The 15385-nt window shown below is 47.7% G+C and overlaps 1 protein-coding gene across 3 annotated transcripts in view; it reads right to left on the reverse strand.

Moving 5' to 3' along the window:
* Fbxw4 (F-box and WD repeat domain containing 4) overlaps positions 1 to 15385 on the reverse strand; it is an 82865-nt gene that overhangs the window by 9845 nt on the left and 57635 nt on the right. For all 3 annotated transcript variants that reach the window (XM_021151882.2, XM_029472546.1, XM_021151884.2), the window contains exon 6: positions 3669 to 3734. In XM_021151882.2, the coding sequence (XP_021007541.1) occupies positions 3669 to 3734 (66 nt within the window). The remainder of the gene's footprint in view (positions 1 to 3668; positions 3735 to 15385) is intronic.

Genomic DNA, 15385 nt, shown 5'->3' on the forward strand with positions numbered 1-15385 from the left:
CAGTAACAACGACTTCTGGAGTTGGGGACACTGAATTGCCATTTTTCAGTCCCCACCGTGGAAAGCAAAGTTCAGAGAGGTCCTAGATGAGGCTGGTAAGTGACAGTACAGTTTTGATTGGGACACTGCTGCTTCCAGCACGCAGCCCTCTGAGAGAGGGCTCCTCTTGCCTTGGCCATAATCACAAGGGGAGGACAGGTGGCAGTCGTATGGAATGAATTCATGAGAACAAATTCCACAGTGTGCAGGATGCCAACAGCCCCAGGACGTGAGACCACAGGAGCCTGAGAAGTCTGAGCTCGGCGGACAGTGGTGATGGGACCACTTATTGCCTGGACAAAAGCAGTAGATCTGAAGGGAGAGAGGCCACAGCACATCTCCCACGAGACCGACCACACTTGGACTGCTCAGTGCTCAGAGGGACTGAGACATAAACTGTAAGGTACAAATGACCCTGGAGCCAGCATGAGGTCAACTGCATAGGGCACTACTGACCCACCCTCATGTTCCTGCCTGTTAACCAAACCCTGATTCTGCAACACCTGCCTCTCTCCCTGTCAGTGCTGTTATGTCCAGGGGAGGCTGCTCTTTTCTCAAGCCACAGAGGCAAAGCACAATGGCTCCGCCGTCCTTGCCTCTTGCCAGGGTTTGGTTTAGGATGAGACATTGAACATAGTCTTGACAATTAGATGTGAGGAGAAGTCCATTCAGCATTCCTGGGAAAGGCTCTTTCACAGTAAAGTGGTCCCAGGCACATATAGGTCTTCCTTCTACTTCTACAACTGAATGTTGTCTTATGAGTTGGTAGCACTGTTGTCACCAAGCCACCATGACTACAGTGGCAGGAGAAAGCTGAGTAAGGATGGCCCTTCCAGGTCTGGAGCCACCCAACTCTGGGCTCTTGGGCATCTTTGATCATAATTCCATTCTTATTTGAACTAGATTTTCATTACTTAGAGCCCAAAGCTACATTTAACTGATGAATTCTGTTTGTGAAGAACAACTAAGGAATAAAATGGTGGGCCTGGGAAAAAGAAGACCCCAGAGGAGCAGGCACAGGTTTCCAGACAGCTGGAGGCCTGTTCTACAGGAGAGATTCAGCTTGCTTTCTGTCTGGGCGTACAGATCCAGGAAACAAATGGACCTCAATAAAGAGTGGGCATTCTGGTCCTCTGAGCTGAACAGAGAGACAGTGCAGTTTGAAAAGACTCTGAGCATCCTAACCCTGTTCTCAGATTTACCATCAGAATATACACAAATGCTCAATTAAGTGTCTTGTGTTGAGAAATCCCCTGGAGAGAGAGGCTGTGGGTCGTATGCTTCAGAAGACGACGTGAGGAGACAGGGCTAGGGAAAAAGATGAATGAGACAGGCAAGAAACAGCCTTCTTCCTGCCGTACAGTGTGATGCTCAAAGCCCAGGGCTAGCTCAAGAGTTTGAGATGTGGCACAGCTGATTAGAGGAAAAGTCAATTTAGATGAAAAATTTAAGCTTGAGCACTGAAGAGATGGCTCAACAAGAACACTGGCTGCTCTTCTAGAGAACCCAGGTTCAGCTCCCAGCATCCTCACGGCAACTCACAACCATCTGTAACCCCAGTTATGGGGGATCCCACACCTCCTTCTGGCCCCCACAGACAAATACATGTAGGCAAAACACATACACATAAATGTGAAAATTTTTCTTAACTTAAAATTTGTTCTACAGAAGACATTAAATTAAAAGGACAAAAGACAAAGTCTAGAAGATATTTGTAAATCACATATTTGACAAAAGACTAATTCTAGACTACATAAAGCTCGAAACTCAACAGTAGAAAAGCGATGTAATAGGCCAGGGACATGGGCATCACATGGGCATTTTGCTAAACAGGACACACAGGTGGCAGATGAGCAGATGAACATATGTTCAGCATCATTAGCTATCAGAAAAAAAAAATTAAAAATCATAATATCACACTAGAACAGCTAAAATTTAAAAATAGTGACAATATCAAAGCACTGGTTAAGATGTAAAGAAAACCAGATACCTGGTACCCTGTTGGTGGAGATGCAAAATAGTAAAGATGTGCTTTAAAAAGAAAAAAAGTTTGGTAAGTAAAAAAAAAAAAAAAAAAGAAAGAAAAAGAAAAAAAAAGTCTAAGCAATTGTCTTCCTTGGCATTTGCCCCAGAGAAATCAAAGTGTATGTTTACTTTAAAACCTATGCATAAATGGTCATAACAACTCATATGTCCCTTCCTGGGTGAATTCTCCAATGGAGAAACAAACTTTGGTGCATCTATGGACTATTATGGACTATACTCAGTAATAAAAAGGAGTGAGATACTGACATGTATGTATAACATGTCTATAGGTTTAATTGCAATATGCTGAGGGTTTTTTTTTTTGTTTGTTTTTAAACAAAAACAAGCCGGGCGTGGTAGCGCACTCCTTTGATCCCAGCACTTGGGAGGCAGAGGCAGGCGGATTTCTGAGGTCGAGGCCAACCTGGTCTACAGAGTGAGTTCCAGGACAGCCAGGGCTACACAGAGAAACCCTGTCTCAAAAAAAACAACCAACCAACCAACCAACAAAAATTACCTAATCTTTCAATTGTTTTGTTTTGTTTTTCTGAGACAAAGATCTGCCTGTCTCTGCCTTTCTTGTGCTGGGGTCAAAGGTCCATGCCACCATGCCTGGCATTACAAAGCTACTTTTTTTTTTAAAGAAGATTTATTTATTTTATATATGTTAGTACACTGTTGCTCTCTTCAGACACATCAGAAGAGGGTGTCAGATCACATTCCAGATGGTTATGAGCCTCCATGTGGTTGTTTGGAACTGAACTCAGGACCTCTGAAAGAGCAGTCAGTGCTTTTCACTGCTAAGCCATTTCTCCAGCCATACAAAGCTACTCTTAAAGGAAACAATCTATATGATTCCATTTAAATCATATCTTTAAAATAACAAAATTAGAGGCAGAGAGCATCTAAATGTTTGTGAGTATTAGAGACGATGCAGGTCTGACTGGGAAGGGTGTCTGACAAATCTCTATCATGACTGTGGTGGTAGGTACAGAAAAAGGCCCATGAGATCCCACTGCTGGTGCTCTGCTTCTGAAACTATGTTATATAAATGTCATACAAGCACCCCGCTGATCTCTCTGTAACATCCTATAAACATACAGTTATTTCAAAATGAAAGTTTTTGGTTGAAAAATTAACAAAACTAAAACAGACTTGCAGAGAATCAGAGAATGCATTAAGCTTGCTGACTGGAGAACTGTGAAGAAAACCTGCTTGCATTTTAATCATCCTACACAATTATTTTATGGGTTCTATAGGCCACCTTTGAAACTTTTTATGGTATAAAAATGCCCCTCTGAGGATAGAGTACACAGCCAGGAACTCTTCAGGAAAGATATATTAAACCCAAGTAGTTACTATCAATTGTCCATGAGCACACTCACCTGTTCCAGGAGATTTCAAGGGTCTCCTCAAGCTAACTTCAAATAACTCCCCCAAGAAATGCACTGCAGCTGTTGCTGGGTGGAGGTGGGATTTCTCCCGCCTCCTCTGGTACCACCAGGCCAACTGAGGCAGGGGCTGGCTAGCTAGCTCTTCCTTTGTCTCGCAGCTGCCCTAGCCTGCCCCCACTCAATGCTGCTGTGGGCTTAGGAATCTCTTACCTGTTGAGGTCCCAGATTCTCAGAGGTGAGAAGTGCCCACAACAAGCTGTTCCAGTCACAAAAGAGCTGCCAAACAAAAGGAGAACAGAGTTAGAGCTGGCTTGTCAGAACTTGTGGCGGAAATGGCTACACACTAGAAATGCTGGGCTCGTTGCCCAGGGATCATGGGGTTAAGCCAGAAAAAGAAACATTGAGAGAGCAAGAGGAAGTATCACAGAAATCTCTAAGACAACTTGGTGCGAAGAGGGGTGCAGCCTCCCAAGGCTGTCTGACTAGAGGCTGCAGAGCTTCAACCACAGATACGCCTGCTCTTTGGAGTGGGGCATGTCACCTCTGACCACAGAAGGTCGGCAGCAGACCTCTGCCTCTGCATGGGCAGCTCTGAGCCCAAGGCTGTGTGAGCTGGTGAGAATGTACCTGCGTGAGACTTGAGAGCTCAGTGCTATAAGATCCCCTAGGAGCATCCTACAGGGACTGACCAGTGACACCCCAATCAGACGGAGACTTTCCAGAAGGGTTTAAGAGTTGGGAAACCAGGCATGGTAGAGCATGCCTTTAATCCCAGCACTAAGGAGGCAGAGGCAGGTGAATCTCTTGAGTTTGAGGCCAGAACTCAGGCTAGTCTATGAAAGTGAAACCCTGTCTCACCCCCTACCCCAAATAACGCAAGACTGACAAAGTTGTACAAACACTGGACAAATAGGAAAAGCAAGTGCATCTCCAAAAGCATGTTGTAGCTTTCGGGGAGCAGGGCCAAGTAGCCAGGTCTGCCGAGGGATGAGATATGGTTAGGAAGAGTCTCAAAGAGTACCATGGACACTGCCAACAGGCAGGTGAGAAAACGCACAATTTCCAGAGTCTCTCAGAATGGCCAACGTAGGCAGTCTGAGTGGTTTCATGCTGCGGAGGCTCAGGCACTGTGGAAAGGATCGGTCTGCCGAGCCTCAATACTGGGATGAGAGCTTGAATAGCTGAGCTAGAGCAGACCTTCATCATATCATTTGGGAGGGGCGGAAGGGGAAGCCTTACGAAGCCTAATGTCAATCAGTAAGATTAAAGGCACTGGGCTGGGGATGGGCCAGGGCCCCACATGTCCTGCACCGGGGAAGGAAGACTGGATGCATTAGTGATACCTCACAACATGGGCAAGCAGCCCTTTGGCCTGCAGTGCCCAGCACCTGTACCCACCATGTCAGTGGGAGGTAGAGTTCTACAGAGAAGGGTCTGAAGAAGGCAGTGCCTTGGACAGTGCAGCTGGTGAGGAGTTAGCTAGCAGTTGCTGATGAGGGAAATGTCTGGGCAGGCACTGGCTGGTTTAAGTACCAAAACTGTAGACTAGTGCCCACCTGTCATCTCCAAACTGGAACAAGGCCAGACAAGACACCCAGGGGCTCTCGTGCCTCAAGCCAAAGCTTCCTCCAGGAATATGACAGCATCCCAATTTCCTCTTCATCTACTGCCAGCAGCCATTCTACCATAAAGTGGCAGTGCCAGGCAGCTACCGATCACCAAGGAACCAAACTACAGAGGCAGGAGGTGCTCCCCTTGCCTCCCTCCTCCACAGTTTTCTCTTCGGTGTAATCCATTAATAACTGGTAAAGCCAATTACTTTGGGTTGGAAACATAATAGCTACTTGGAAATCATTGGAGCAGGCAATTGGGCTCTCCAGACTTTTGAGGAGTTGAGGCCAGGTGAAGGGTGCCAGCACAGACACAGGCATCTCTTATGGAAGTCTCTAAGGCCTCTTGGCCACAGGCCTAAATTAGCCTCAAGGTAAATCAATAGAGAAAGCTGGAGGAGGAGCCTGGAAGCTAATCCCTGCCACTCCTGCAGCCCTGACCTCCCAGCAGGTGGGGTAGGGGCAGAGGAGGATGCAGACCCTTCCCAGGGAGGGCAAAGGAGGATGCAGACCCTTCCCAGGGAGGGCAGAGGAGGATGCAGACCCTTCCCAGAGAGGGCAAAGGAGGTTGCAGACCCTTCCCAGGGACTCCAGGCTTTTGCTTGACCTTCCCACCCACCCCTGGCCCTGACCATCTGCCACCGAGAAGGCCCCTCTCCTCCTTGATGACCTGGACAGAACACCTATAAAAGCTTCCCCAATGCTGTTCTTTCCCCTTTGCTTGGTGCTGTGAAGCTAGAATGTCTTTCTGGCAAAGAGTTTAATAACAAAGTCATGTGAACTACAGACTGCAGACAGACTGATCAATTCGGCAACAAGCCCGATCCACAGGGAATGCCTGGGCTTCAAGGAGCCGAGCTGGCTCTAGATGCAGTCCCACGCTCCTTGAACTCCTCCCCAGTGCTGTGGCCATGCTTTGTGCCTGCCTTCTTCTGCCCAGTGCCTGTGGTCATTATGAAGAATGTGGCAAAAGCCACTGACTAGCCACATCTGAAGGTAGATGCTAAAAGCCAGTGAGCCTGGTCAACCCCGTCAAGGGCTGCCATCACTCAGCACCTCCCCAGCATTGTCTAGATAGAAGTTCTGAAAGGGCGGTGGGGTGGGGTTGTGCCTCTTGGCAGTTTTATCCTCAGTTCTCTAAGCGCCACAGCCCTCTCTGATCTCCGAGATTCCCCACTAGTACTCCAGTCTAGTACAGTGCCTAGCTCAAAAGGCTCTCAGTACAGTCATGAGATTGACTAGAAAGGGCCTCCCAGAGTTTAAAGCCAATCATGCAGGTGGTCCTTCTGCCTCTTATAGGAGTATGACCCAAACCATCAAAGACTCAGACCTGAACAACATATGACAGGTATCCACGGGTGGGGGGGTGGGTAACAAGTCCCTCAGACTCCATAAGCTATACTTTCTAACCACAAAGCCCTGGCCAGAAATTAGCCTAAAGTTTCTTGTCCTTTCTCAGCCCTTGCCCAGACCCTCAACTTGGCGCTGACTATGTACCGTAGGCAAGCCTGACATCACAGAGGCCATAGGTACAAATTGGACACACAGGTATCCAATCAAGAAAGATACTAGGAAAGTTAAGGATCCTATATGCAAGACAAAGAATAGAAAGAAAATTCAGAAAAATGGAGGATGAGAAGGATCATTAACCCTTGTAGGTCTGAATGAAAATGGCCCCACAGGCTCATAGGAACTGGCACTGTTGGAAGGTGTGGCCTTGTTGGAGTAGATGCAGCCTTGTTAGAGGAAGTGTGTCACTGGGGGCGGGCTTTGACATCTCAGAAGCTCAAGCCTAGTGTGACTCATTCTCTTCCCGCTGTCTGTGCATAGGGGATGCAGAACCCCTAGCTACCTCTCCAGCTCCATGTCTGCCAGTAGGTTAAGCTACTTGACACCATGTCTCCCACCATGTCAATAACGGACCAAGCCTCTGAACTGTAAGCCACCTCCAATGAAATGTTGTCCTTTATAAGAGTTGCCATGGTCATGGTGTCCCTTCACAGCCACAGAAACTCTTGCCAAGACAACTTTGGAGTTAAGAGTTACAGACAGTTAAAAAAAACTGTCCTATGCTGGGGCTGAGAACCAAGCCCTGGCCCCCTGCAAAGGCAGCGAGTGCTTCTTAATCATGGAGTCATCTTTCCTGCCCCTTGATTTTGGTTTGGGTTTGAGAGCTGACCTGGAACTCACCAGGAAGCTCAGGGTGGCATCAAATCTGTGGTGCCCTGCTTCTGACTCTTCCGTGCTGGGATTGCAAGTACCTGCTGCCTTCTGTGCATTTCTTTAGGAGGGGATTTGAAGATATGAAGATTTTGGTATTGATTAGGGAATGGGTACTGGATCTAATCCCTCACAGATACAAGGAAATGGCTCTCATTTACTCTCTGTTTAGAGACAGGGTCTTCGTATGTGGCCCAGATCAGCCTTGAACTCTCAATCCTCCTCCTTCAGCTTCCCCAGTGTATGATGACAAGCATGCAGCAGCACACCAAACAACTGTAATTTACGGAGTACCTACTGCGTGTCAGGTGATGAGTACCTACTGCATGTCAGGTGATGAGTACCTACTGCATGTCAGGTGATGAGTACCTACTGCGTATCAGGTGTTGAGTACGTATGTTTGAGGCATTTCCCCACAGATTAAGAAGCTCAGAGAGGTAATAAAAGTGGCCTCTTCCTCAGCGGAGCAATAAGTAGCAGTATTGGAACTGGCCCTCTTAATTCTAGAATCCATTATGTCACCCCACAAACTCCCAAGAGAGATATGTTTTAAGCTGACTGTTTGGGCTCCCAGCGTGTAGTACAATGTCTAGGGAAGTCTCAAAAGCTTCTGGAAGGACGGTGGGAATGAATCAAACAAGTCGCACAAATGATTGTACCTGGGGGAGGGAGAAAAAGCCCAGCCCCAGACAGGCAGCAGAAGTGGCTGTGCTCAGCAGCTGTGCCTGAGGCTGGCCAGAGCCGCCCGGCTGGACGAGGCCCCAGCAGCCTGAGCCCAGGCGGACACACTTTGGCAAGGGAGGCCAGCAGAGCTGTCACATCATTCACCAGCATGCCCATCAAGTGTATTCAGCTCTCTTCAACCCGCACTGGCATTTTAATTACTGTTGGGTAAACTAATTTGTACAAATGAAGGCCGGGCTGCCTAATAGAATATGCAAGCTCTCTGACCTCTGACAGGCACTGACACAAGATACAAAGGAAGCCGAGGAAGGCTTTTTATCTGAGCCTTATTACTCTCTATTACTCCAATTAGTCAGGCTCCAGTGCTCCTAATTGGAGGAAAAATTGCAATTAAATCAATTTTTGATGGGCTGCAAGTGGGCTCCTGAACTGCCCTGCTTGTGAAACATTGATATTATAGCAGCAAAGGTCAAGGCCTCATAGGCACCTGGGCCCCACCCCTGATTTCCCTTGGCCCCCTCCTTAAATACTTCAAGAAAACCCCTGCCCCTCCACTGGCTTGGCCAGTAAGGATGGGAAGGAGGGAGTCATTAGAACATGTCAGGTCTCATTGCTTTGCTGCCATCTGCTAACCTCCACCATGACATCATTACAGCGTAAATCCCAAAGCATGAATACAGTGCGAAGGTCACACAAACTCACTCAGGAGGGAAAGCGGGAGCTATGGTGACAGCATTGCAGGGACAGGACCAGTGAGGTGGTCACAGGAGGTCAACACAAGTCAAGAAGGGGAAAGATGGAGGCAGGCAACAGGTGAAAGTGAGGCGCCTGAGCTGTAATCACCAGAGAAGCCTGGTCAACAAAGACACAGAGACACAGATTGTCTGGGAGAGGTCAATGGGGGTGGGCACACATGTCCACCTACAGCTAGGGAAACATCCACTGCTGGATGCGTGTCACGCCTGTGGCGGAGACTGGGCGCACACTAGCCAGCCTACTGTCTAGAGTCACATGTCTAGGAGGGGGGAGGAGGAGGGCAATGTCCAAAGAAGAAAACTCAACTTTGTTCATCAAACTAAAGGAAATAGAACGAAAAGGACTGTCTGACATTTGAGTAAAGTTTAAGGCAAATCAACATAAGTTCTGTTTCATACAGAAACTGGAATAACTACTTCAAAAAGAGAATGAAGACAAGTTCAGCCAATTTGGGCTAGCAAAATGGCAGTGCACACCTGACAACCTGAGTTCCACCCCCCTGGAACGAGCTGAGAATCTGGATGCAGTGACCCACATCTCTAATCCCAGCATTCCTATGGCGAGGTGGAGACAGGAGAATCACAGGATGCTCATGGGCCTGCCAGGGGGAAGTACACAGAACAGAAGGGATCATAGAGACCCTATCTAACATAGTGCGGGGAGAACGGACTCCCCAAAGTTGTCTTCTGACCTCTACACAGACACAAAAGACATTTGCATACTTACACACAGACACACACAACAACAATAACAACAACAACAAGAATTTTTTTAAGAAGAGATTTACCCAATTCCATGGATGGTTGGTTAATTTGAAAAGAACACACTTTGCCTTTGAAGGGTCAAGACCAAAAAATGTGAGTTAAACACAATATTCCAAAGAGTACAGGTAGATGCTTATGTGTGAGAGAAAACAGGATACAAATGGCAGGCATTACTCAAGGATTTAAAAAACAGCGGTGAGAGAGAACACGCATGCTACAATGCTAAGGAGACTGTGCTTGGCATGCAGTAATAAGCAAGTCTTCCCGTGTTTTCTTGATTATTTCAGATAGTCTTTAACAGGTGCTGGGAGTGGTGCCTCACACCTTTAATTCCAGCACTTGGGAAGCAGAGGCAAGCTGATATCTAAGTTCAAGGCCAGCCTGGTCTAAGTAGTGAGTTCCAGGACAACCAGAGCTACATGGTGAGGCTCTAGCTCAGTAACAAACAACACCTCGATGCTCTTGTCCCATCTTCTTGTTGGCCAAGAACAGGTGGACAGTATCTGCCAACAGCTGCCTCCATGCACATTAGCTGAAGCATCAGGACTGACCAATACCAAAGTCAGACAAGAAAGCCCGAGAGACATATGCGTGATAGTGCATACTTTTAATCCCAGAACTTGGTAGGGAGAGGGAGCTAGATCTCTGAGTTTATGGTCAGCCTGGTCTACACAGCAAATCCCAGATCAGGTAGGGATATATAGCCTCAAAACCAAAACAAAACAGGTCACGTGATGGAGTGGCTCCATCAGCCTCTTCTCTCCACTTGGCCCTGGCTAGCAGGAGGCTGACTCCTGCTGTCCACTGCTACAGAGGTCTGGAACAACTGTACAGTCAGGCTCACATTGATACACGCCTCTCTAGCCATGCGAGTCAGGGCAGGATGGTGTCTAGAAGGTCAGGGCTAGATAAAGTAGCCACCTCGTTTCCTGATGATCTTGGATGTATTTAACCCCTTGAAAACCAATCCTAGGCATGGTTTGACTGTCTCACAGAGGGATTGTGTGTTGAAATTTACATTCCCCTGTGAGGTGGAGAATAGAAACTTAACAAAAATAGAGTGTTGAGAGATGGGACCTTTGAAAAAAGACTAGGATCAGGTCATCAGTGTAGAGCCCCCATGATGGAATCCTGGAGGCTTCATATCACAAGACAGAGAGAGAGGGAGAGGAAGAACAGCAAGAGGAGAGGGAGAGGGGGAGGGGGAGGAGACGGAGGGACATGAGAGGGGAGGGGGGCTCGGTTCCGGTCTCTTGCTGTGTGCTTCACGCACCACCTCAGAACTCGGCTAGCATGCAGGCCGTCATCAGACATGGCCTCAACCGTTTCTGGAGCTCCCAGAGTCTCAGTCACAACGAACGTCTCTCCTTATGGAGTGACCACAGCTGAGCTACTCCTTGGTAACAGAGAGGCAAGCAAGCAAACCTGGTTTCTCCATCTGTGAGCTGGGAATAGAAGAGACCATAGGCTTGGTGCATGGATTCTCTGGGGTAAGTATGCGGCACGTATAACACAGAAGGACCCACACATGTTAGTTATTGTTATAACCAATGGGACATGTTACTAAATATGCATCACAAAGAGTAGGAAAAACCATGGAATACCTAAGAACAGCCTGACAAACCAACAGGAAATAACAAGAACAGAACCCAGAAGAGGCCCAGTGTAAAACGTTATGGAAGGAGACCAAAGAGGCGAATAAGCAACAAAACGAATTGTGTTTCTGAACAAAAAAATGTCAAAATGGCTCTATAGTTAAGAGGGCCAGTTAAGAGGGCCTGCTGCTCCTCCAGAGGACAAGCCCCAGCTCAGAGCAGCCCGTAACTCCAGCCCTAGAGAACCCAAAAGCCAGATAGTGCTGGTGCACGCCTTTAATCCCAGCATTTGGGAGGCAGAGGCAGGAGGATCTCTGTGAGTTTGAAGTCGGCCTACTCTATAGAGTTAGTTCCAAGACAGATAAGACTACACAAAGCAAACTTGAAAGAGAGAGAATCCAATGTTCTCTGTTAGCTTCCAAGGGTGTCTGCACTCTAATGCTGCACTCTAATGCATAGATACACACACAGACACATACACACACACACACACACACACACACGTACAAACACACAATTTTAAAGTTAAAAAAATTCTACAAAAAAAAAAATCGAACCCTGGGAATTATGAGAAAGATGATAAGAAAAGCAGTCACTTGAAATTGCCTGAAAGATGATTTGCTTATAGGTAAAACATTACACTAAATGTGGATTGCACTAAATGTGGATTGCACTAAATGTGGTTCTGGATCTCACACGAACCACAGGCCACAGTTCAATGCTGGACTGGATAGAGGCTCTTTCTGTGGCTGGCACTGGGAGTGGTAGAGGCTTGAGAAGAGATGTCTGTGCGGGTGGGAAGTGAAGGAAGCCCCGAGCTGATGTGTAAGGAGAGGGTAAAGCCCCCAAGTGAACATGTGTAGTTAACGATGCCCACTGGGACTGGGTAGCTATCCTCTGTTGTGTGCCAGCTGACAGTGCACAGAAGGCATGGAGCACAGCCTCAGTCCCCCTCCTCACTGTACACAGTGCATGAGGTCCCTGCAGCTGCTTAGTTGACAGTCCCAGCGCAGTGAGCACAGCCCGGCTGATTCCGGTGTTCCTGTGTGTCTGTGCTTTCTCCGTTCCCTGACATCCTAGTGAGGACTGCAGGACAAAGCCCGCAGGTTCCCAGAGCTGCTCTGACACTGTTCTCCCCTTACCTGCTTCGTAACTACACACTCCCTCCAGAAAGAGTCACAAGAAGTTTCAGGGGATGGAGCGCTGGTTCCAACGGTAAAGCGCATGCTTAAGCGTAAGGGCCTGAGTTTGATCCCCCAGCACCTGACAAAAAGCTGGGGGCAGTGATGTGCACTCGTGATCGCAGCACCTGAGAGCCAGGGACAGGAGAACCCTGAGACTCCCAGGCCGGCCTAGCCTAAACAGTGAAGTCCAGGCCAATCAGACTCTGACTCAAAGGTGACGTGTTCCTGAGGGTGACAACACAGTCTCTGATCTCCCCACAAACACACACTCATCACACACTGGAAAGCTGGAGGTGAGGGCTGACGGGAAAGCCTGTCCAGTGGTTACATGAGACCAGAGATGAGCCTGCAGCTTAGTGATCTCATCTCCACCTGAAACTAGCTTCAGGTTCAGCAGGAGACCTTAGAGGAGGCACCCAAAGCCCTCCTCTAGCTCCTGCTGTGCACATACACACTGTGCACATATACCTCACACACACACACACACACACACACAAATGTAAAAGTTAAACATTTTTAAAAGACTAGGCAAGGTGGCTTTAATGTCTTTAATCCTAATACTCAGAAGGCAGAGACAGGCAGATTTCTGTGAGTTTGAGACTAGCCTGGTCTACAGAGCAAGTTCCAGGCCATCTAGAACTACATAGTAGGATTCTATCTCAAAAAAAATAATAAACCAATAAAATAAAAATAGAATAAAACATTACAAAAGGAAAGTTCTTCAAGCAGGTGATCGGACTCTTCAGTGTGCCTGCTGAAGGCTAACCCTGAAGCCCCTCACACAAATAACCCACATGGCACTACTGCTCAAATGGTCATTATGCTATGACTAGCTTAGACAGGAGCACAAAAAAAAAAGATCTCATTTCCAGCACAAGACATTTTACCTTTCAGACAGGTCCCCTTAGCATTATGGTAGCATCGTCAAGCCTGAGTACAGGGCTGCTAACAACTATCTCCTGGCCCTGGTGGCCCACTGTCTGCTGATATTTTGAGAACTGAGCACAGACGGGCTCAGGTGTTTTCTCAGGTTTGTGGATAAACGTAAGTGGCTGTCATTTAAATGGGGGCATGGAATGAGAGGGCAACAAGAGCCACTAGGTTCAACTGTGGCTCCACAGACAAGCAAAAGGAAAGCGGAGCTTAGCGGAGAGTTGTAGAGGTAGGACAGATCCACTCAAACAGGCTTACCTGAAAGTTCCATTCTTTCTAAACAAACATCTAATAAGACACTGAGGGCTCTGACCCTCAGCTCAGTTTAGATATGGTGGTAGCACTGAGTAGCTATGAAGCCACTAGTGAAGAACAGAGCCCAAGGCCCTGTAACCTATCTTCTGGGCCACCAGGCTCAGAGCCTTGGAGTTCCAGGAGATCTACAGCGTTTTATCTGCATTCTCATTATTTCATTAAGTAGCAACCCAGGCCATCGTTTTCACATGCACATGCCAAAGAGTAACAGAAAGTTTCTTGGCAGGAACAAAGAGTAAAGAGTCCATCTACACTACCCACTGTATGGTCGGATGCCTTCCTTATCAGTGGCTTTTCAAACAAAAAAACCAAAACTATTGCAGGGCTTCAGTAGGAGGGCCTAAGGCAAGCTGTAAGAGAGTCCCACAGCACACCAAGCAAACTGTGAAAGGCGGCAAAGGGGGCTATTTGTGGATTCACAACCATGGCCTGCACCTTGACCACGGCCTTTCCATCATGACAGTGCATAGCTGGAACTGATCCAGAAACTTCCTCCCCGATGGCTAGCTCTCATAGTGCTGAAAGGACACTGGAGGAAGGCATCAATGGATGGACCTGGGAACAGGCCCTGTGTGTCGATGCTGACCTATTGGGCAACATGTGGCACAGGTACAGTAGTGGCATGACTGTTGTGGAGTAACCAGCTACCTTCTGATTGGATCCAAGGTCTGCTTCACAAGTGGGGACTCATTCCTAGCACTGTAAGTTCTGGGAAAGGCCCTTGGCTGAGGAGGTCATGGGCCCTAGAAGTGGGGCACTCATTCTTGTTGTCTGGCTAACTAGACATGTTCTCAAACTGCTTTCCAAATATTTATGGCTATCCTCGTAGGTTAGCGTTGCTCTTGGCCTTGGTGAGAGAAGCTCCTTTCCACAGCAGGCAGGGTCAAGAGCAGAGAGTAAGTGACCGTTGAGTGCTCAGCCCTCAGTGAGAGCCCACCCCCAGAAGGCAGACTCAACATTAAAGAAGAGGGGCAAACAAACCTAAGAGCCAGAAGATTAAGAGAAACTCTGTCAAGTGCTGTCCTTTGGACATGACACGGCAATTGCACTCATAAACTAAGCAGCTGCAGTTACCTAAACAAGATCAAACCAGTTAGTAATCCTGTCATGGACATGAGCGGGGCCCCAAGGTGTCACTCTTAGCTGAGAACTACTGGCAGTTGACGGCTGTGGGGAAGGGGAGGCATCTTTCTTTGAAAAACGTGGCCACAGGTAGGCTGCCCACACACATCTGGGCTTAGGTGATGAGAAGAGCTAGTGGGAAGATGCATGCCTTTAACCTTAGCATTCTGGAAGCAGAGGCGTGTGAGGCTCTGTGAGCTCAAGGCCAGCCTAGTCTACAGAGCAGTTTCTAGGCCAGGTAGGGCTACCGGTTGAGAAAGCTATCTCTAGAAAAGAAAAAGAGGAGAGTATGAAGGAGGGAGGGCACACGGGGGCTCTAAACGGGTCAAGTACATGTATGACCAAAGTATAGTGTATATGTGTATGATGTTGTAAGAGAATACATTTAGACTTTTTGAAAGATGGAGTAAAGGGGGACGTGAAGTCCTATTCTTTCTCTCATCTCGCCCCCCCCACATATGTGTGTCTGTTTACCCCCCTTCCCATGTGTGTGTGTGTTCCCCCCACACACTCTTTTCTCTCATGTGTGTGTGTGTCAGGCTTGTCTCAAAACCCCTATACTTTTTAACTTGGAGTGGTCATTGTACAACCCCTCCCCCCACTACCCTTAAGGATTATGTATATTTTGGCAAGTATCATGAGGCTGACAGGATTGAAGAGCCTGCCATGCATTATAAACTATATCCAGCAGAGCTATAGAAATAAGATTCATGAAAAAATACACACACATTTGCGCTCGCGTGC

This window comes from Mus caroli, chromosome 19 (assembly GCF_900094665.2).
Source record: "Mus caroli chromosome 19, CAROLI_EIJ_v1.1, whole genome shotgun sequence".
Classification (NCBI taxonomy): domain Eukaryota; kingdom Metazoa; phylum Chordata; class Mammalia; order Rodentia; family Muridae; genus Mus; species Mus caroli.